This window comes from Trichechus manatus, unplaced genomic scaffold (genome assembly GCF_000243295.1).
Source record: "Trichechus manatus latirostris isolate Lorelei unplaced genomic scaffold, TriManLat1.0 scaffold00059, whole genome shotgun sequence".
NCBI lineage: Eukaryota > Metazoa > Chordata > Mammalia > Sirenia > Trichechidae > Trichechus > Trichechus manatus.
In genome coordinates this window covers 6,938,840-6,962,003 of record NW_004443995.1, presented here as the reverse complement: position 1 = coordinate 6,962,003, position 23,164 = coordinate 6,938,840, and the positions used below count along the sequence as shown (strand labels likewise).

Sequence of the window (23,164 nt, the reverse complement as noted above, 5' to 3'; positions counted from 1 at the left end):
GATTAGAGGCAGTTACGTTAATGAGGCAGGACTCTGTCTACAAGATTAGGTTGTATCTTGAGCCAATCTCTTTTGAGATATAGAAGAGAGAAGCAAGCAGAGAGCAGGGGGACCGCATACTACCAAGAAAGAAGCGCTGGGAAAAGGGCGTGTCCTTTGGATCTGGGGTCCCCGCTCTGAGAAGCTTCTAGACTAGGGGAAGATTGATGACAAGGACCTTCCCCCAGAGCGGACACAGACAGAAAGCCTTCCCCTGGAGCTGGTGCCCTGAATTCAGACCTCTACCCTCCTAGACTATGAGAGAATAAACTTCTGTTTGTTAAAGTCATCTACTCGTAGTATTTCTGTTATAGCAGCACTAGATAACTAAGACATCCAGCTTCTCAGATTATTTGCTTAGCATACAGATTGAATAAGTATGGTGAAAGGATACAGCCGTGTCACACACCTTTCCTGATTTTAAACCACACAGTATCCCCTTGTTCTGTTCTTGGTCTCGTACAGGTTCCGCATGAGCACAATTAAGTGTTCTGGAATTCCTATTCTTTGCAATGTTATGCATAATTTGTTATGGTCCCACATAGTGGAATGCCTTTGCATAGTCAATAAAACACAGGTAAATATTTTTCTGATATTCTGTGCTTTCAGTCAAGACTCATCTGACATCAGCAATGATACTCCTCGTTCCACATCCTTTTCTAAATCTGGCTTGAATTTCTGGCAGTTCCCTGTCAATGTACTGTTGCAACCATTTTTTAATTACCTTCAGCAAAATTTTACTTGTGTTTGATATGAATGATATTGTTCGATAATTTCCGCATTCTGTTGGAGCATCTTCCTTTGGAATGGGCACAAATATGGATCTCTTCCAGTAAGTTGGCCTGGTAGCTGTCTTCTAAATCTCTTTGCATAGATGAGTGAGCACCTCCAATGCTGCATCCATTTGTTGAAACATCTCAATTGGTATTCCATCAATTCCTGGAGCCTTGTTTTTCGTCATTGCCTTCAATGCAGCTTGGACTTCTTTCTTCAGTACTGTCGGTTCTTGATCATATGCTACCTCCTGAAATGGTTGAATGTTGACCATTTCGTTTTGGTACAGTGACTCTGTGTATTCCTTCCATCTTCTTTTGATACTTCCTGTGTTGTTCAATATTTTGCCTATAGAATACTTCAAAATTGCAACTCGAGGCTTGAATTTTTCCTTCAGTTCTTCCAGCTTGAGAAATGCCAAGCGTGTTCTTCCTTTTGGTTTTCTAACTCCAGGTCTTGGCATATGTCATTATAATACTTCACTTTCACTTCTCAAGCCTCCCTTTGAAATCTTCTGTACAGCTCTTTTACATCATCGTTTCTTCCATTTGCTTTAGCTACTCTACGTTCAAGAGCAAGTTTCAGAGTCAAGCTTTAGCTCAAGAATAAATAGGGATTATTCGTATTAGTATGCTACAGTTAAGTGTTCAGCTGCTAACCAAAAGGTTGGAGGTTCAAGTTCACCCAGAGGCACCTTGGAAGAAAGGCCTGACAGTCTATCTACTTCCAAAAAATCAGCCATTGAAAACCCTGTGGAGCACAGCTCTACTCTGACACACACATGGGGTCGCCATGAGTTGGAGTCAACTCTACGGCAACTGGAAAAGAGTATGCATAAAGGAAGCTTATGGAACCCATGGCAGGAAGGGTCAGGCTTTATAGGAAATAGAGAACTAAGAGTGGCTGTCCCTCTTGTTTCTGTTTCTCTCAGAGGTCATGTGGTCTCTTGTCTGCTTCTTTCAGTGCATCACAAGGTATAGCTGCTCTTCAAGGCTCTTGATTTCTGTTTCCTCATAACGTCTACTTGCCTGTGGCTCTGGCTTAGTCTTGGGCTATCTCTGTTCCCAGCTCCTCAGGGCCTTGTGACTCCAGGGCTTAACACCATCTAACTCAGCCCTGAACCTCTTAGTTCAGATTGCTGCAGGAATGAGACGATTTGACTGGCCGAGGCTGTGTGATGGTGTTGACCCTGATCCATTCGGCTGTGGCCAGAGGTCAGTGGCAGAGAGAGGCTGCAGGAAGAGGGGAGTTTCAGAAAAGCTGTGATGTACGAGTCTAGAACATTCTGCCTGTCTCTCTTCACTGACTTGCCAAAGAGCAACCATTTTTATAGTTTCCAGTGGAAATAATTTTATTAATGGAAGGGAAGTGTTAATTTAAAGGAAGAAGAAAAAAAAGAAAACGGCGATGGACTGAGGACTCCAGCAGAGACAGAGCCCAAAACCCATCCCTCCCTTAACTGTGAGGTTCAAAGTCATCTGCTAAAGACTTAAACAGCAGTACAACATCCAATACTGGTACAGTGTAGGCTCCCACCCTCTGTGCCACTCTTGATGGCCTAGGACATGGGGGCGAGGATGGGATAGAGACAGGAGGTATCATTAGTGGGGTGTACCAGCACTGCCTCCAAGTCCTGTTGTACTGACCTTAATCCCAGAGCAAGAGGAGAGCAAGAATTTCGGTAACATATCCAAGGTTGTAGACCCAGCAGAAGACAGAACCAAGATGCACATTTAGGTTCTACTCCTCTGGGTGTCTGTCATCCAGGGGAAATTGAGGCCTGGCAGTGAGGGGTCATCCAAATAACAATCCTATGTAAAGGTGCCAGTGCCACAAGCATGTTGTTCATTTGCTCACTTGTTTAGCAAACACCTATTGAGCTCTTACTCTATTTTCAGAATGCAAATTAAGTCCAGGTACTTAATTGTTGGAGTATTCAGTTCCTGCTCAGTGAGAATAACATGTGGTTGTACTTTGTTCATTTGCTGACTTGAGCTGAGGATCAAGATCTAAAGAAATTGATGAAATGGGGGTAGAAAAAAGGAAGTGATCACCTGCTAAAGCCATGGTGGGGGGCCTTCTGGGTTCAGCAGTTGGGCCAATGGAGTCTCTTGAATTTTTTTCCAAAAGGCTTGCTACAACATAAATACATGGAATGTATGGGTAGAATGCATTTGGCAAACTTCCCACAGAAGATCTCCATGGCTAAGATGGTGAAATGTGAACTAGGAGGTGATGAAGATAGTTCAGGACAGATTAACCATATTGAACAAATGCTGATGGGTGTTGTCATCTTGGAGACAGAGCTCTAGAACAGGGCTGTCCCAAGGAAACACAATGCAAGCTACCTAATTTAGAAGTTCCTAGTACTACATTAACAAAAATAAAAAGGAACAGGTGAAATTAATTTTAATGATACATATTATTTGACCTAACATATCAAAATATCTCCTAAATATTATTTCAGCATGTAAGCAATATAGAAGAAAAAAATCATTGAGTTATTTTACATTCTGTTTTCTTTTGTACTAAGTCTTCAAAATCCGATGTGTATTTACAGCACATCCCAACCTGGACTAGAACATTGCAGGTGCTTAGTGACCACATGGGGTGAGCAGCTGCCGTGTTGCGTGGCGCAGCTCTAGAGACAGCCACTGGCTCTCAGTCTCTGTTCTTAGCATGGTCAACTTTTTTTTTTTTTGGTATATGATGTGTATGACAATATAGAGAGAATGCTTATCCATCGTTTGTGGGCACAAAATGGAATGGATTTATTTAAAATTAGTAGGTTAGAACATGGATCTAAACCTGTGGCATCAAATCTTGTGTTTTTATTGCATGACTACCCAAGGCCTTGGCGGGCACTGCTTCATGTGAGAGTTCTGGGGTCTGAGAATTTAGATGATCCAGTAGGAGCCAACACAGCTGCTTAAATGGTAGCGGTCACAAACTACTGCATGAGAAGTATGTGCAAATCATGAGCAGTGGTAGCCAGGGGCTGGTCAGAGCCCGTGCTCTGGGGTGGAGTTCTGTTCTGGGTGCCTCCACCGTGTGGTGCACATACAGCAGTGATCCCCCTACAAAGGGCAGGTGGAAGGGTGAGGGGGTTCGAAGCTCTAGCAGCCAGGGACTAGTGGAAAAACTATCTAGAGAGTACTTGTTGTTGTGTGCTGTTGAGTCAATTCCGACTCATAGTGACCCTATAGGGCAGAGTAGAACTGACCCATAGGATTTCCAAGGAGCGGCTGGTGGATTTGAACTGCTGACCTTTTTGTTAGCAGCTGTAGCTCTTAACTACTGCGCCACCAGGGCTCCTAGTTAGGGAATACTAGGGGCACATTTGCTAGATGTCTTTGGCTACGTGAAGGACTGTTCTGCAGAAAGGGCCGCAGACTTACTTGAATTGCCCTGGCCACCAGCCCAAGGTCAGGGGTGGGAGGCTCCGGGGTCAGGTCTCCGTGCAGAACTGGAGACAGATTCTAATAACAGAGCTGCTGTGTGACAGAGATAGCTGCTTTGTAAATGATGGTAACCTAGTTCTTGGAAAATGATAATAATCACAAAACTTTACAGAGTATTTAGTCCCATTACCACAGCCCTGAGAGGTGGATATTAATATCCCCACTGATTACATAAGGAAACTCAGAATGGTCACATATCTCATCCAAGTTTGCTGGAGCTGGAGGATGCCCCCATAACTAGGCTGCCCCTCTAGGTGGTCAGAGCTGTTTTAGAGGGGATGCCCCATGTCATTAGGTGGGGGTGGGGGAGACACCTGGCAAAGTGGTAGGGAGTCTAGGGGGCAAAGAGGTCACCAGAAGTAGTGGCATGTGAATCCTGTGACTATTGAGATCTAAGAGTAGTTCCTTCAGAGGGACGCTGTCATGTTTAGCTTTGGTTTTTGCTGATGAGTTTCAAAGGGGCTGTCTTACAAAACTCAGAGCCTTGAGCTCAAAGACAGTTTGCTGTGGAAATGTCTGGCTGTCACTGAATGGCTGAGGGGAAGAAAAGGGCGTATCTGGTCTAGAGATAGCCAAATACTTTTGGTTCCAAACATAAACATGCCTTTCATTTTGGGCAGAGTTGGACACCAGGGGCCTTCAATGTGGTCAGAATGGCTTCATCGTGGAGGCTGAGTTTGGTGAATTGTGAGGACGGGACACCCATCAGTGCTTAGGCTACAGTCGGGCCTGGGGAGTGTCTTTCAAATTAGCGAAGTCCAAATCTGCAGAGTAGCCACCCTGTGCCTGCCAGGTATGAGGAAATAACAAACCTGCCCCAAACCAAACCAAAACCCATTGCCATCCAGTCAATTCCAACTCACAGGAACCCTACAGGACAAGTAAAACTGCCCCATAGGGTTTCCAAGGCTGTAATCTTTATGAGAGCTAACTCACTTTGCCACACCCAAAATCTTGTTTTTGGAAAGAAAAAATTATTCCTGAACTTGAGACAGAAAAATAATTCACTTCACGGCTGTGTAATATGACCCCCGAGGTCCCCAGGTCTCTGAGTTCACAGGAACAGTTGTGGCTTGCCTTCTTCCCTGGCCCGAGGAGGAGCTGTTTGTCTCAAGGAAGATAGCTTGCCTAAAGGCCAAACTACGCTCATTTTCATTAGAAAGAAAAATGCAAATACCTCATCTGAGCAGTTTGCATTGCTGGTTCATAGAAGGGAGAGACAGAGAGATGTGTCAGTGTCAGGAGTAGTAGCCTTGGATTTTTTAAGTGATCTCATGACTTCCAGAGACCCAAGAAATATGTTAAAATCCCTGGGGAAATACATTATGAGCTCAACTTTTCTAATCTATCTAAAAGAAAAATGGTGTTTCTTGTTTCTCCTACTCAAACGAGAAGAAATAGAGGAGAACTTAGTTTTTTTCCTTTTTTTTTTTTTGCTGTTTGATGGTCTTCTGCTTCCTTCTAAGAAGTAGGAAGTTCTAAAACAGTGCAGCATCCTTGCTTCCCCTGCAAGCCCCTCGTAGGGCAGGAATATCTACTGGAGCCCTGCTGGTGCAGTGGTTAAGAGCTACGGCTAATCAAAAGGTTAGCAGTTCAAATCCACCAGCCGCTCCTTGGAAACCCTATGGGGCAGTTCTCTTCTGCCCTGTAGGGTCACTATGGGTTGACTCGACAGCAATGGGTGTGTGTGTATGGGTATGGGAGTCCCCGGGTGGTGCAAATGATTAACACGCTGGGCTGCTAACGAAAAGATTGGAAGTTTGCGTCTACCCAGAGGAACCTGAAAAGGAAGGCCTGGTGAAAAATCAGCATTGAACCCTGTGGAGCACAGTTCTACTCTGACACACATGGGGTTGCCATGAGTTGCAATCAACTTGATGGCAATGGGGAAAAAGTGGTTTTGCAGCTTTTGAAATTTAAGGCGCTTCCCCCTTCTTTCCGTGTTTGTAAATGAGATTTGGCCTAATCTGATTTTACCTGATGAAGCGAGGCTGTGGGGCTGGCTGCTACTCCATACTCTACACACACAAGGGGCTGGCAGAACTTCTCCAACTGCTTATGTGAACGACACTTCCCCTTCTTGATCCAGAAGGAAGTTGTTTGTGTCATTGCTCTGCTGCCTGTGGTCAGCAGTGGTGCAGCAGGAAGGACGAAACCAGGCCCATGATTCGCATGGCCAGGAGTTCTTGAAATTATATCCAGTAAAAACATAACACAGATACCTAATGAAAATCTCTATCCTAACTTACAAGTGTCTTGGTAGATCTAAATTGCCGTACGCTGTTTTAATTCAGTCGTGTTTGCTAAGAGAGCTGTGGAGAGTCTCAAATTTTCCCTCCACCTCAGGCTGCAAGGCTCGCCGAAGGGGGTGAAAAGTGGACATCCGAGTGTACCATTCCCTGGCCATCTCATGTAAACTTGGCTCAAGTGGCCACTGCCATCTTACTGGCCCTGATGATGGCGGTGGGGGATGTGGGTGCCCTGCTCTTTGAGCTGGACGAACAAGAGCAGCCCCAGTGATAAGATCTTGACTGTTGGCCTACCTCCTGGTTCCCAGGCAAGATATTTTGAATCTTCCTGTTTTGTATACTGGTAAGTAAAACTGAAATGTGATGTGATTTCAAGGGGCAAATTAGTTCTTTTTATTGTACTTAATTTATAAAATAAACATTTATGGATGTTTGGTGTTTTTTAGGGATAGGATTTCATGGGTGAATTGTCTACAAGTTTGTGGCTGCCAGATTTTCATGTTCTCTATTTTCTGAGTCCTGGTGCTTTCCCCCCAGAGATCTAGTAGTATTTCTTAAGCTACAGAGCCTCAAGGACGTGATTGGTTATATGTCAACAAGAGTCAGTACTGCCGGGAGAAAAATCCTAATTTCTTGAGCAATAACGGTTTTAAACCAGCCTTAAGTTACTGTACATAAACCAAACGCACTTTTAGCCGCTCGACTCAGCAATGTGCCAGCATTTCCCTTCTGTTCTAGATCATTCCGTTTCATCCGTGAACCACCTCTACTTTGACTTTTTTTCCTGATTGATTTACATTTATTTGAATTAATGGTTTTGTTTTTATTTACAGGAGTTAAACTTGAATACGTGAATGTTGAGTACATCCTAAAAAATACCATATACAGATTGTCATAAAGAAGCTCTGGTGTTGATGTCAGCTACGTTGTTTCATGAAGTATTATGTTTTTACTTAGTTTTCCATAATTGTAGGATGTAAGTTTTAAGAGAATGAAGGCAGTGGTGGCACTGAATAGTTATAGGTTTCCAGAGAAAGCTGCTTATTAACTTTGCAATAGGCTTCTTATGATGAGGTAAGTATCATATGTCTAGCATATGACTTAGGTATTGCTGGTTTTCTTCTACCATTTTCCGTAAGTTTCCAAAATATCATATTTGTCTCAGAGTTAATACTGGTGAGGTGGTTTGGTCAGTTAATTTACCAATAACTAACTTAGGGTATTTGATTCTAAGAAATACTTCCTCTCCTGCATCATATTATCTGTTTTCCTTCCTAATGGTTTATAAAATAATGCTACATCTTAGATGAAATGATATGAAGTCCCTTGTTTTGTCATTTCTCAGATAGAGAGTCTGGTTTTCCTATTTGGGGAAGTCAAACAACAAGATGGAGACTTTGGCCAGAGAAGGCCCATTGTCCTGCTTTCATTCAGGAGAGTCTGTCTCTTATTGGTTATTGATCAAAATTATGACTAAACCAGAGTTTGACATTTTCTTTGCAAATAACTTTTATCAGTATTTATAAAAGTTAGGAGTAAAAAAAGATAATTCCAGCAATTCCATTATTACAATTACCATTTTATTCACTTTTCTTGTCAACTTCAGGTTCTCCATTCCAAATCTTTGCTTTTAAAGAACAAACGGATGTGTAGGGCAAGAAAAACGAGACCTCTTTCAGTTGCAAGAGAAACAGAGATGGAATGTCAGTTTCAACTCCAAGTTCACAACATACAAAGAATTTATTTGTGCAATACAGACCATTTCTCAAATATTGTTCACAGAATTCCACACAGCAATCTACTAGAAAAGAAGAAGTATACAACACCAAAATAACATTGTTTCTTAGTACAAATTGCTAATCAAAAGGAAGGTGAAGTCAGTGTAATAACAAATAGAAAGTAAAATGGGTGTGCTTAATACAGCACCTAGTAGCCTCTGTTCTCAAACCCAGGGTGGGCCACCCGGCCCAGGTGGCTGGACCTCGGATCCAGGCCATAGCCAACCCTCAGGGGCAAGCGTTGGTACTTGTATTTACTTTAAAAGTGAATGAAACAAAGGTTGTGAGTCCGAGAATATTTCCATCATTTCATTTTGGTGTGCTATAAGGACGATAGGTCAGGAAAAAATTGTAGCTATTTCACACTTGCTGTAACATTAGATTCTTTGTTAACCACACAATAAAATAAAATAACCTCCCTCAAACCATAATTTTCTAGGTATGCTTAAACAATAATATTGATAGAAATAATTCATTGAGATGTTTTAAATTACATTTACCATAATTTTAACATTGCTATTTAAATCCCAGAAATTTCAGTGCTGAAGAAGTACAGTTGTTTTGGAAAAAATACAGGACCCAGAGTACAGCATAAAATTCCCCATCCCAGTATCATAACCCATTTCCCTATTGTTAAAATCATATATTTCTCAAGATTACAGATAAATGGGAAATGTTTCTTCATAATACAGCTATAATTAGTGGGCTTTCTCACCTCACTGTAAGTTTCCATAATTGGTGAAAATAGACTTCTCATTATGACTAAAAATAGAGATTTTTGAAAACTACAGAACCCAGAAGCCAGTTTTCTGCTTTGCTATTTCCCCCCGCCAAAAAAGTCAAGCAAAGTCTACAAAAATAGCAATTAACTTTAAAAAATATTTTGCTTCTTAGAGCAAACTTAAGTTACATTCACATGTAGTAACTATTTCTAAGAGAACGATGCCGGGGTGCTGACTCCTCAGTAGCGGGTTTGGTATTCATGATGCCACCGGTTAAAGTCATTGTAGAAGAGGACGATGCTCCCCGAGGCCATGCCGGAAATGATGCACCTGGGGGAAGCACAGCAGACAGAGGTTTACAAGCCTGTTTCTTTCCCAGGGCCCTGCTCCTAAACAGAGAACTGCCCTCCCTAGGTCCACAAGGTAACTGGAGAAGAAGCCAGTGAACCTGCTTTTGTGAGAACTGAGGTGCAGTTCTATGCCACCCGGGGAAGCTCGGAGTACTGTCTCCTCTTGACAATCCCCCGCAAGGACCCAAGCCACAGCTTGCTTTTTCCACTGAAAGGGCAGGCATGGCCAGGAGTGCAGGATGAGCACCCTTCCTCGTTTCTAAGGGCTGAGATGGTCTGGCGGCAGGGCCTGTCCTTTATCGTAGCATCAGAATCAAAGGAAAGAATCACAATCTCAAAGTATTTGCTTGTGAAGCAGCAGCAGACAATCAAGTGACAGGGATCACCTCTGACAGGTGGGTAATCTTGAAGAGCAAGAAAGGCAGAGGGCTGACTGATTTGGCTGGGCTGCTCTCTTCAGAGGACTGTTCTGTGTCCAGTACGCTCTGGGTGGAGGCCTAGTCCTCAGAACCCAGGAGCTCACTGAATGACACCGAAGAAGAGCTGCTTCTGGCTCCTGTCCATGACAGGGCGGCAGTGGGAAAAATGAGATGAAAGCAGTAGGATGGGCAGTTTAGGGGTGCCTCTGGGAGCATATCGTATTAGCCCTTCCCTGCAGGGCCTGGCCAGGACCAGCCCTCAGAGGTGAAGTCACATTCAGTATCCTTCCTGTGCCTCACATTAGAATTAGGGACTAAAATGAGGGATTGACTATTAAGAGGAAATAAGATGCCAGACAAAGATGACCCATGACCCTCCCCAAGTTTACCACTGGGGTGGGGGACTTAAGAAATAAGCCAGGGTGGTCAGCTGAGTCCTCAGGGACAGAGATGAGGGCATCTTACATGAAACATGTTTACAGCTCTTAAAAGATTTTTTTTGTGTGATTTAGGTGAAAATTTACAGAGCTAATTAGTTTCTCATTAAGCAGTATACAAATTGTTTTGTGACATTGGTTGCCAACCCTGTGATGTGTCAACAGTCTCCACTTCTCCACCCCAGGTTCCCTGTTTCTTTTCGTCCAGTTTTTCTGTTCCTTCCTGCCTTCTCGTCTTTGCTTTTGGGCTGGTGAGCCCATTAGTCTCGTATACATGATTGAATTATGAAGCCTGTCCCTCATGTGTGTTGTTGTTTCTATAAAAACCGGTTGTGTCGATTCCAACTCATAGCACCTATGTAGACCTACGTAGAGCTGTCTATATGTAGACCTGTCTAATCTTTGGCTGAAGGGTGAACCTCAGAAGTAACTTCAGTACTGAGTTAAAAGGGAGTCGGGGCCATACTCTCGGGGGCGTCTCCAGTCTTTGTCAGACCAGCAAGCCTGGTCTTTTTTTGTGCGTGTGTGAATTTGAATTTTATCCTCCAGTTTTCTCTTGCTACGTCCAGGACCCACTATTGTGATCCCTGCCAGTGCAGTTGGTGGTGGTAACGAGGCACCATCTAGTTGTTATGGGCTCAGTCTGGTGGAAGTTGGTGTAGTTGTGGTCCGTTAATCCTTTGGACTAATCTTTACCTTGTGTCTTTGGTCTTCTTCCTTCTCCTTTGCTCTAGCCAGGATGGGATCAGTAGATGTTATCTTAGATGGTCGCACACAGGCTTTTAAAACCCCAGTCGCTACTCACCACAGTTGGACATAGAACATTTTCTTTATAGACTATTATGTTATGCGAATTGAGCTAAATGTCCCCCAAGACCACGATCCCCAGACCTCAGCCCAGAGACTTGTTCTCTCAGGGTGTTTGGATGTGTCTGTGAAGCTTCTATGACTTGGTCAGGTTGTGTTGACTTCCCCAGTATTGTGTACTGTCTTACGCTTCACCAAAGTTACCACTTATCTACTATCTAGTTAGTGTTTTTCCTTTCCCACCCCTCCCCTCCCTCGTAACCATCGAAGATTCTTTCTGTGTGGAAACATTTTCATGTGTTTTTATAATAGTGGCCTCATACAGTGTTTGTCCTTTTGTGACTGACTTATTTCACTGAGCATAATGCCCTCCAGATCCATCCATGTTGTGAGATGTTTTGCAGATTCATCATTGTTCTTTATCGCTGTGTAGTATTCCATTGTGTACATGTACCATAGTTTATCCATTCATCTGTTGATGGGCACTTAGGTTGTTTCCATCTTTTTGCTGCTGTGAATAATGCTGCAGTGAACATGGGTATGCATATGTCTATTCATGTGACAGCTCTTATTTCTCTAGGATATATTCCTAGGATTGGGATTGCTGGATCTTACAGCATTTCTATTTCTAGCTATTTAAGGAAGTGCCATATTGTCTTCCAAAATGGCTGTACCATTTTGGATTCCCACCAGCAGTGCATAAGAGTTCCAATCTCCCTGCAACCTCTCCACCATTTGTTATTCTGTTTTTTTGATTTGTGCCAGTAATGTCAGGGTGAGATGGTATCTGATTATAGTTTTGATTTGCATTTCTCTAATGACTAGTGATTATGAGCATTTCCTCATGTATCTGTTAGCCACCTGAATGTGTCTTTGGTGAGGTGTTTGTTCATATCCTCTGCCCATTTTTTTAATTGGATTGTTTGTCTTTTTGTTGTAGAGGTACTGGGGATTTTCCTATAGATTTTTAAGATTAGACCTTTGTCGGATATGTCATAGCCCAAAATTTTTTCCCAGTACGTAGGTTCTCTTTTTACTCTTTTGGTGAAGTCTTTTGATGAGCATAAGTGCTTCATTTTTAGGAGATCCCATTTATCTAGGTTATCTTCTGGTGTATGTGTATTGTTAATTATGCCCTGTATGCTGTTTATGCCCTCTATTAGGGCCCCTAGTGTTGACACTATTTTTTCTTCCATGATGTTCATAGTTTTTGGTTTTATATTTACATCTTTGATCCATTTTGAATTAGTTTTCGCATATGGCATGAGGTATGGATTCTGTTTCATTTTTTTTTTGCAGATGGACATCTAGTTTTGCCAGAATCATTTGTTAAAAAGACTGTTTTCTCCCTCATTTAATGGACTTTGGGCCTTTGTTAAAGATCAGGTGGCTGTAGGCAGATGGATTTACATCTGCGTTCTCGATTCTGTTCCATTAATCAGTGTGTCTGTCATTGCATCAGTACCAGGCTGTTTTGACTACTGTAGCTGTATAGTAGCTTCTGAGGTCAGGTAGTGCGAGGCCTCTTACTTTCTTCTTTTTCTTCACTAATGCTTTACTTATCCAGGGCCTCTTTCCTTTCCATATAAAGTTAATGATTAGTTTTACCATCTTGTTAAAGAATGCTGTTGGTATCTGCATTGAGATTGCATTGTATTTGTAGATTGCTTTGAGTAGAATTGACGTTTTCACAAGGTGGAGTCTACCTATTCATGAACATGGTATGTTTTTCCATTTATTAAGCTGCTTTTGGTTTCTTGCAGTAGTGTTTTGTAGTTTTCTTCATATAGGTCTTTTATATCCCTGGTTAGATTTATTCCAAAGTATTTTATTTTTTTTCGGGGCTATTATAAATGGTATTACTTCCTGATTTCCTTTTCATAGTTCTTTTTATTGGTATATATGAATCCAACTGATTTTTGTGTTTATCTTGTATCCTGCTACTCTGCTGAATCTATTAATTCCAGTAGTTTTCTTGTGGCATCTTTAGGGTTCTCTATGTATAGTATCATATCATCTGCGAATAGGGATAGTTTTACTTCTGCGTTACCAATTTGGATGCCCTTTATTTCTTTTTCTTGCCTTATTGCTCTAGCTAGGACTTCCAGCATGATGTTAAATAGGAGTGGTGATAAAGGGCATCCTTGTCTTGTTCCTGTTGTCAAGGGGAATGTTTTCGGCCTCTGTCCATTTAGAATGATGTTGGCTGTTGGTTTTGTACAGATGCCCTTTATTATGTTGAGGAATTCCCCTTCTATTCCTATCTTATTGAGAGTTTTTATCAGGAATGGGTGTTGGACTTTATCAAATGCCTTTTCTGTGTCGACTGAGATGATCATATGATTTATTTATGTGGTGGATTACATTGATTTTCTAATGTTGAACCATCCCCTCATACCTACTATGAATCCTAGTGTCGTGATATATATATATATATTTTTTTTTTATATGATGCTGAATTCTATTGGCTAGAATTTTGTTGAGAATTTTGTATCTACATTCATGAGATATATTCATCTACAATTTTCTTTTCTGTAGTGTCTTTGCCTGGCTTTGGTATCAGGGTTATGCTGGCCTCATGGAATGAATTCAGAAGTATCCCTTCTTTTTCTATGTTCTTAAATAGTTTGAGAGTAGTACTGGTGTAAGCTTTTCTCTGAATGTTTGGTAGAATTCTCCAGTGAAGCCATCTGGGCCAGAGTGGTGGTTGTAGGAGTGTGCTCCTGTGGTTACTGGCTGAGAGAGTCTGGGCTTCTCCTTGAGCTGCAGCCAGCAAACCTGGTTTTACTTAGAGGTGCGGCATGGGCATACCCAAGACTATCTCCTATTGGGGATTCCGTAGAGGGGCCTTTTTGTATGCAGGGTTGTTGGCTTTATTCCAAGATGGCAATGCTGAGTCATGCCATTTGTCAGGAGACTCCACTCCATATCTCTCTATTCCTTCCCCATTTTCTATCAGTATCTTTTTCTCCCCATTGACTTTCAGTATGATACTTTATCCCTTCATTTAAGGTTCAGGGTTCTAGGATTGAAGTCTGTATCTGTTTTACTTGGGTTTTTGGGGTCTTTGTTGCAGCGGGATGGCTTAGTGCGTCTGACTAGTCTGCCATCTTGGCTCTGCCTCTTTTTTTTGTTTTAAAGGTACTTTCAGGAAATATAAAGCTTTTCAGCAATGTAAGCAGAGACTTTGCTACTCAAATCCTATCCCTGGAAAACTCAACCTCTGTCCAAGAGTATCAATGCCATTCAAAAGATATCACACTTCTACAAAGTGCTCTTGGAAGCCCAGACATTTCATTGGCTCCTTTGATTGACTGCACAGGTGACTCCCACAACCCAGCTCATCCACTGAGTACTGAAATAAATTTCCTCCGCAGCTTTGAATACCACCATTGTGGCCCATGAGTCCAGTCTTACCTCTGGTCATAAGACAAGGCCATGGCCCGGATCCCCGCATCGCAGCCTGGATAAGCGAAGAGCTTCTTGAGGTCAGACACCTGCCACACCATGACCACACCATTGTCTCCTCCCGTGAGCAGGTACTGCCCGTCACGGCTCAGCTGCATGGCCTACGAGACACAGCAATGTTCAGTGGAGATGTGGCTCTAGGAAAACTCCAGCCCCCACCCTGTGGTTGATTAACTCCTACATTGTAGTAGTGTAGCTACTGCACTGCAGGGAAAAGAGAGAAAGTGTGTGTGTGTGTCTGTGTGTGTTCTTCAGGAGTTTTGTTTTTTAAGGATGAGGTGGCAGACTCTCCCCATTCTATAGATACTACTTGATAGTGAATGTTTTGGACTGGAACCAGCCCTCCAAACTGAGAAGCCTCCTGATGATCTGTCTCGCCAGATGAACTGTGGATATGCTGAGCCCATTTTGTACCACAGCTGGGCATACAGTGCTAGCTGACCTTACATCCCCAACAGAACATGGCCGCCTTTGGGGCTACGGCCCAAAGGGAGAAGACCACCAGTTTTAGCACTTTCCCTAGGCCTGCTGGATTTTTACCGCAGTTGGGAAGACTTGGTTGAGAACCACAACTCCCAGGGTGGTTAAGCCCCAGGCTGAGCATGTTTTTCTTGTCTCAGGCCTGAGAGTACTCAACCAGGGCTACCGTTGGCCAGTCCAGCATCTCTGTCCCCTCCTGCAGTGCTGAGCAGGCAGCGTGGACGCGGACTTTTCCTCTGCAATCATATAAAACAGGGGGCTTGGCAAACTAAGGTCCACGGGCCAAATCCAGACCACCGCCTATTTTTTGTATGGCTCTTTCTGCATTTTTAATGGTTGGGAAAAAAATGTTGTGACGTGAAAATTGCAGTTTTATTGGAACAGAGCTACACCCATTCATTTATGGCTGCTTTCAGCTGCAGCTGTAACAGAGACTATACGGCCTGCAAAGCCTGAACTATTTATTTTCTGTTCTTTACAGAGTTTGCCGACCCCTGATATAGAAGGTACTTCCTACTCCAAAAGCCAGTCCTATGACCCCCTTTTCTCTCTCTTCCCCTTTCCAAGTCTTTTCTTCCTAGCTTATTAATATAAATTCCCTTTCTTCAGCAGGGTGTGATTAACACTCACTGCAAGCGCTGCAATCACACAGCCACCTGACCACAGTGAATGTAGGAATACAAATTGCGTTAGCAAACCAGGAAAAAAGAATGCCTAATTTCTGAAAATTATATTTATACTCTTCGGTAGCCAGAGTTTTAGTATAGTTGCCTTACGTGTCTAATCTACTCTTTGACAAAAATTTTTTAAAAATCGTAGCCAAGTCAGGAGTGTCTCAGTGACCCTGTCATAAAGCCAGCCAATTCACATAAACGCCAACGTCATTGGTGCCTTAAATACAGCTTATTCTCAGGAACACAAAAAATACATTTAAGAAATAAAAACCCAGGGGTGGATGATACTTACATGTGAGAAGGATCCTCTAAATCATATTAACCAGACACAAATATTAAGATCTTTCAGTATAAGTAAAAGTATCCTTTTTCCTCATTTCACTAAATGGAAGAATCTCTAGGGGGTATCTGGGAATTGCAATGAAGTCTATGACAAATAATTATTTGCCACACTTATAAAATTCAGCTGATGACAATCCGTTAACCTTAAGGTTGTGGTTCACTTGAGTTTTATACTTGAGGCTTTTTACTGGATAATTGCTATATTAAAACATAGATTAAAACCATTAATCTTTAACTCTTTGTTAAGTAATCTCGGATCCTAGTTGTGTCTGGAACTAAATAAAGCCTAAACTTTAAGGACTATATATTTATCAGCATCCAAAACATTTTAATAAAGTCAGCTGCCTGCCCAGGTGAAAAAAAAATTTTGTTGGCCTTCCTCGTTGAGGTGCCTTTCAAATGCTCTGGAGGCAGAGCCAGGCTAACAGTCACTGAGTGGCCCCCATCTCCCGTTGAAACCAGCATCACACAGTTGTTCATCCTAACACGCCTCTCAGCATACAGGCTTCGTCGTGACCAGAGGGCCTGAGAGGGCCCCAGAGACGCCCTGTCTCATGGTCTGCACCCCTGAGAACCGGGGCCAGCACAGCACCCCCCCGCCCTACCCCCACTGCCCCCTGCCCAGAGATGCCCTGTCTCATGGTCTGCACCCCTGAGAACAGGGGCCAGCAATGGAGCTGCACTGGCTTTCACAAGGGCACCAGCAGCCACAGCAGTCTGCTGGGGACAGCCGTATCCCAAAACACAGCCTCAGGAAAAGAAAATAAATGAATTCCAACGGATGAAAATAGTGGTTAGCCTTTGTTTAGGATAAAATAACTTTGCTGCTCTATGCAGGCTGCCTACTTAAATTTAAGTTATTCATTAAGACATCTAAACACTGCATAGTGGATGTACTGTGATATGCTGTTAACCAAAATGCCACTGAACAATCTGGCATTTAAAATAAAAACAGGTGGGAAGTCTTGATTAGTGCTGAGGTTCCCCAGGCTGCCTGCTTGCAGGGTTCTTGGTATTTCAAAGAAACCTGCTTTCTGGTCTGAGCTGATGATGACTAATTTGTTTCCATGGTCTCCTTTCCTTATATAGGCTCAGACTGCAGGATGGAGCCCCAGATTTTGGCTGTGTGATGTCTCGTATTCCCAACCTGTGGTTTCCTTTCTTCCTTCCTGAGGCAGTTAGCTCTGAACATGTCAGTCTCTGGGGCTGTGGCAGGTTGTGCTCATTCTAAGCAAGCTCGCTTTAATCACACGGTTGCCACTTGCAACTTAGGATGATAAAGTGCAGGAGTGCTGGGGAAAAGGCAATGGATTGTTTAAGCCTAAAATCCAGTGGGAAATATTATAGAGGGAAAAAACAATGGTTACAGGGCAGAGAGGAAAAGCATGTGTGTGCGAACGGTCTGCAGAAAGCCTGCCTCCTGCAGCCAAAAGGAACTTCCCAGGGCCTTTGGTACTGACTGAAATGCCACAGAAATTGTTTCAGCCAGCAAGGGATTTCAAATTATTTTACAGATTTATTAGTGTAGCTGACAATATAATCGCAACCCAAAGTGACAGATTACCAACATTTGTGTTGTAAAGAAAAGAGGCAAGGAAACCCTCTGATGTGCACTTGGTTTAAATGAAGCATTATGGGAAGGAAGGGGAAATAAAATAAGAGTGTGAGTGTCTCTGTGTATGTGCCCTTGTAGAGGAGGCAGGCAACCAGCAGTGGAGAAAAACCATGGCGAGAAGTGGAGGAAAAGAAAAAGGAAGCAGCTTGTTGAATTAAGAAATCAATCCTGGGATACAGAAGCAGCATGATGTTGTGTGCTGCTGAGTTGATTCTGACTCACAGCGACCCTGTGTGACAGAGAACTTCCCCACAGGGTTTCCTACTTCCCCATAGGGTTTCCCCTTTTCTGGAGCGATCACCAGGTCTTTTCTCCCACAGAGCAGCTGGTAAGTTCGAACTACCAACCTTTCAGTTAGTTAGCAGCTGAGCACTTAACCACTGCGCCACCAGGGCTCCTTACAGAAGCAGTACGGGCTCTTGATTTGATCAATGTAATCTGTATTTAGGGTTTTTGTTCCTTAATACTTCCTGACCCCGGTATTTACCTGGAGAAGGGGGTGGTCAGACTTGATCTGGGAATCTGGGAGAATTTATATGTCATCCAAGCCACCCAGGGTCAGGGATAGCAATGAGTAAAAAGTCCAGAGCTGAGCCTCCTTCCACCCAAAACATGCCCGGGGTTCCCTCACTGTATACAGGTCAAGTGCATCCCTATGCCCATTGTAGAAAATGATCAGAACACCACAGCTTCCTTTTACCTTATCTGTACCAAGGGGCTTGGAGGTGAGTTCTTTCCTTACTCTTTTCCTCAACCCCTTATACTGTAGTACAAATGATGCAGTACCCTAGAAAGTCTGCCGGGATTACCATTCCTTGTATACCAAAAGTGAAAAAAGGTTTGCCTGACAGACATCACAATCTGAAGCCCAATTCCCTTAACTTCGTAAGTTTTGGTCTTGTTATCTATGAGGAAGTGAAATCTGAAATGAGATGCTGATCCTAAATAGTCACAGTCTGCTTCCACCTATTTGGTAAAAAGGACCCCATTAGGTGTAACCTACTCTTGGCTTTGGTGCTCAGAAAACAACAATGTGCAGTGAACTTTCTTAGACAAAAAACAAAAAAAAAGCACAGCACCACTGAAAGCCCCCCAGGATGGCTTCACAAGCCCCTAGATAAACCTCTTATGTTGGAGCACCATCCTCGGCTTCACTTAGCCCTCTCCCAGTGAAGCCCCTGGCTGAGCGATGCGGTCAGCACAGCGAGGACTGCTGTGACCCAGGGAACATGAGTGTTGTCCAGGTGCCACCTAATGGCTCTCTGCTGGCCTGGGAAAGAGGCCCTCAGCAACTCAGTAACAGAGGCGTCTTTAGTGAGCTCTGTCCCTCTTCACCTTCCACTTTGAGGTAAAAATCTAGAATGCTGAAAATTCTACAGGGCACTCACCTTTATATTATCATCTGTTTCCATAGTGGCCTGGAGTCTTCCATTCACACTGAATGTACAGAAGAGGCCATTTTCGTAGAATATGACACAGTGACCCTCTCTCGAAGCCTGAATGAGTTTTGGTTTCAGGCAATTTTCAGGACCCTCCAAGGTCCTCAACAGGTCTCCATTCATGGAATGTATGAGACATGGTCCTTCTGATAAAACAAGTAAGAGGCATAATTAATTTTCTTTTAAAGAAAACATGCAAATGTGATCTGAATCTTGAGCACATGTCAAACAGAGTTAAAGTACCAAACTACAGTTGTAAAAAACCTTAAAAATATCTAGATCTTAAACAGAAATGATTTTGTAAAGTCTCCTCTTCATGCCTGCCAGATCTCACCTTCCTCTTGGGAGAGGAGAGAACCAAGTCATCCCTGTTCAAGTTCACTTTTCCTTAAGAGACAGGAAGTTACTTTATGAAATCCATCATGCCAGTTAGTGACACAAACTGGAGGAATTCAGAAAAGAACAGGATAAATTCCAAGTCCTAGAACAGCTTCATGGAAGGCTGGGAAGCACTCAAACACGAGGCTGCCCTCAGGCACACTCTGAACCTCTCCCTGTATCTGGCAGGGGCCCCAACGCTAACAGCACTGTGAGTCTGGCAGGGAGAGCCTGTAACGGTGGCTCTGAAGGCCTAAGTCTCCTTCCTCCAGTTCATTTCTTCAGTTCTGCTGCTTCCTACAGCTCTTATAATTAGGCTTCAGTGGTATTCTTCCCTCCCACTGCTACTTCACATTGAAAGAAGGGGGTCTCTGGTAGCCCCCCCTACATAAATTCACATAGAGATCCTTCTGGTGGCTTCTCCTTGTCAACTGAATTAGTCTACTTCCCTGCTGTCCCCCAAAGCAAGCAGCAGCATCCAGCACTCCCAGTTCCCCAGGCTGAGATGCCTGAGTGGATATGGGAATTGCAGAACAACCCATACACACAGAGCTGTTTTATTTTTATTGAGTGTCTGCTATATGCAAAGCAAAGGAGTAGGTGACAACAACTGCATGTGTGATGAGTAAGTTCCAAGGGAAGTCTGAGTCAAACAAGAAGGGTAACTGGGGGCATATGCCATTTTACTATCCTGGCCACCTGGAATCATTACCCGCTCCCCATGTGACTACTGAAAGTATGCCCTTTTGAAAATATAGTTTCTCAAGCAGTAATACATAAAGCAGTCCTTGCATTGCACAGTTCCAATATGCTTCTATTTCAGTTATCATGCTTTAAATAACACCAGTCCTCCAACAACATGGTTGAAATTTCAGGCATAAAGTAGAATCACGTCACTTCTTTTAAAGTCTGTTGGTCACTGAGCTTTCGTCAGTCAGTTCATGCACAGACAGCAAAGCATGCAGTTGTGCTGCTTCCTTAGCTCCTACTGGTAAACCCATGTGACATTTTATAAAAATGGGCAATCAAAAGAGGGAACTGGCCAACGAAAATGAAACTGCAGTAAAATGAAAAGTGATAACGCTGAAAGGGGACTTCACATTGAATACGAATGGAGTTACAGAAGGAATAGCTGACTGTAGGAATGTCAACACTGTCACCATTCATGAGATGGTAAATATGTAGCCAGAGGAAATTAGTGAAGGTGAACTCATCAACATAAATGAGAAAAGTGGTTGTGACAAAAATGTTAAAGAAGTCCCAGAAGTGATGCCAGCAAAAAAATTCACATTAAAGGAATTGTAGGGGGTATATTACAACATTGAAAGCATAAAGCATAAAATGTTGGAAGGTGATCCAAACTTAGAAGCATGACAGTTTGCCAAGGCACAGAAAAGATGCTTGTTCCACATTGTGAGTTATACCATGAGAAGGTGGCAAGCAGTGTTCAAACTAGTACTCCTCATCAGTCTTCCACAAAGAAATCAAATCCTTTAATTCTCAACATTAGTAATGTTTTAAATTATAGTGTACTACATGAGTTTTACTATTTTTTAAATATTCCTATACATTTATGGAGCCCTGGTGGTGCAGTGGTTAAGAGCTTGGCTGCTAACCAAAAGGGTGGGAGTTCGAATCCACCAGCTGCTCCTTGGAAACCCTATGGGGCAGTTCTCCTCTGTCTATAACGTCATTATGAGTCAGAATAGACTTGACGGCAATGGGTTTGGTGTTTTGGTTTTGGTTATACATTTATAACCGGGAGAGCTTTTAATGTTTTGACAAAAATTCTTAAAGGTCACGGAACAGTCAAACTTCCAGGTTCATTATGGAGATCACTGCATAGCTCCAGTTTGCATGGTCATTTTTATGGTACTGCACAGCCGTGCAGAGCAAGGACTGCCTGTAATGTGATAGATTCATTCTGCATATGCCTGATTCAGACCACATGTAGTCCAAGAACTCATGTTGGCTATGGATGTATGAAATTACTTGGTATAAGAAGGAACAACAACAACAACAAAAATCCAGTAGTTAGAGAATTCTTGCTGTCATTATTAGTCTACCACTGTTAGGACCAACTCAGTTTTTAAACACCATCCTTTGAATAAGCCTTGTTAGCTAGACTAAGTACTACTGTTCAGGACACAGGGAAGGTGACTCAAACACTCTATGGTTCCCCCCAGCTAAGCCTTAAAGACATGAGATTCTAGTAATTTTATTTGTGCTCTAAGCAGAGACAGGGAGATGGATAGACTACGATGGAATAAGCAATGAACTGGAAACAGCTCTGGCCAGATCCTGCTTTGGTGCATGTGCTCTTGGAAAGCTGGCTTAATACCTTTGGTCTTAATGTCTGTTGATGCTACTAGGGAAAACCTGCAGGCAAATCAGCTCACGTACCTTTCCACTCCATTCTCAGTGCTACTCTGGCCCTGCCTAGTCCTGACATTTGGAGGTTAAAACAGGCTGGGTCAAGAGTTTCCACTGCAGTGTGAGACGGAGTCCAGCCCAGTCAGAGTTCTGAAGAATAAACAAATATCTTTGTTCCTGCCTCATAGAGATGAGAAAATTATCGGCTATCTTTGTAAAACATCTGAACGCTTTAAACTCAGCAGTGCTGCCCAACAGAAGTTGCTGTGATGATGGACATGTTCAGTCTCTGCATTAATGCAGTAGCCGCTGGCCGCATGTGGATACGGGGCACCTGAAATAGGGCTGGTGCCACTGAGGAACTGGATTTCTAATTTTACGTAGTTTTAATGAACTTAGATATAAATGGCCCTGTGTGGCTAATGGACTACCATAATAGACGGCACAGCTTTAGAGAAAAAGGCATCAAACTCATCTTTGGTCATCTGTCACTAGAAGACATCGAGAAATGCACACATTTATGAAGGTGCTGAGCTTTACCTTTAGAGCCACTTAACACCAGGCCCAGCTCAGCGCAGACCGCGGCACATGTGATCTCACAGTCATGGCCTGTCAGGACGGCCCGAGGAATAGTGGTCTCACCTTTAGGAAAAAACAGGTGCAAAAACACAAATCAATTAAAGGTCATGCAGCATATTATCCACCTCCCTCTTGACTTAAATAATTGACAACTTGTTCCTAATTCCCATCATGCCTAAAGCTTTAATTATAGCTTGAGAATTTGTCCAAAAATCCTATTGTAGGACTAGATCCATGCTATATGCTATAGTTTGATTTTGAGGACCACGTGTTGCTCAATTTCAAGTAATCCTTACCTGATTATCAAGCATTGATGGTTGAAAACTCAGGGTTAAATAAGGTAGAAATCTGCATTCTAAAAGGCCTCAGACACTTTTCGATTATAAAATTAAACTCTGATGATTTATGGATGGAGGATTATAAAAGCAGGGACTTCTTAATGCACATTTCAAAGAAAAGCCTCCTCCTTTAGGTCACCAGGACTCCTGTCACAATGAAGGCAGTCTGAACCAGGCCTCATGATAGCTCTACGCAGCCCCTCTCTTACATCTTTTCTAAGCGTATGTATTTCCCTGATATGTCTCACAGAATGTTATTTCTTCATAGTTCATTCAGTGAACAGAAAAAACAAAAAACCAAGAAGCACCAACAACACCAAACCCTTACAGGTAATTCTACTGGTAGTGATTGAAAATTAGGGGAGCAGGGTGGAGAAGGGGGGCAGGGTAGTAAGTATCCAAATAATGGGAGATGTTTCAAGACCTTTTCACAGGTAGAAAA

The 23,164-nt window shown here is 42.8% G+C and overlaps 1 protein-coding gene across 6 annotated transcripts in view; it reads right to left on the bottom strand.

Annotated features, from left to right (window-relative positions):
• Positions 1–8,068: 8,068 nt before the first annotated feature.
• The window catches only part of LRBA (LPS responsive beige-like anchor protein), an 840,314-nt gene continuing 825,218 nt past the window's right edge, over positions 8,069–23,164 (bottom strand). For 5 of the 6 annotated variants that reach the window (XM_023733554.1, XM_023733553.1, XM_023733556.1 and 2 more), the window contains 4 exons: positions 22,346–22,447; positions 19,004–19,200; positions 14,454–14,605; positions 8,076–9,353 (listed from right to left, as the gene is read on the bottom strand). In XM_023733554.1, the coding sequence (XP_023589322.1) occupies positions 9,263–9,353; positions 14,454–14,605; positions 19,004–19,200; positions 22,346–22,447 (542 nt within the window). In that variant the 3' untranslated portion in view covers positions 8,076–9,262. Of the gene's footprint in view, positions 9,354–14,453; positions 14,606–19,003; positions 19,201–22,345; positions 22,448–23,164 lie in introns of all 6 variants that reach the window. The other variant, XM_023733558.1, reaches the window with a different exon arrangement.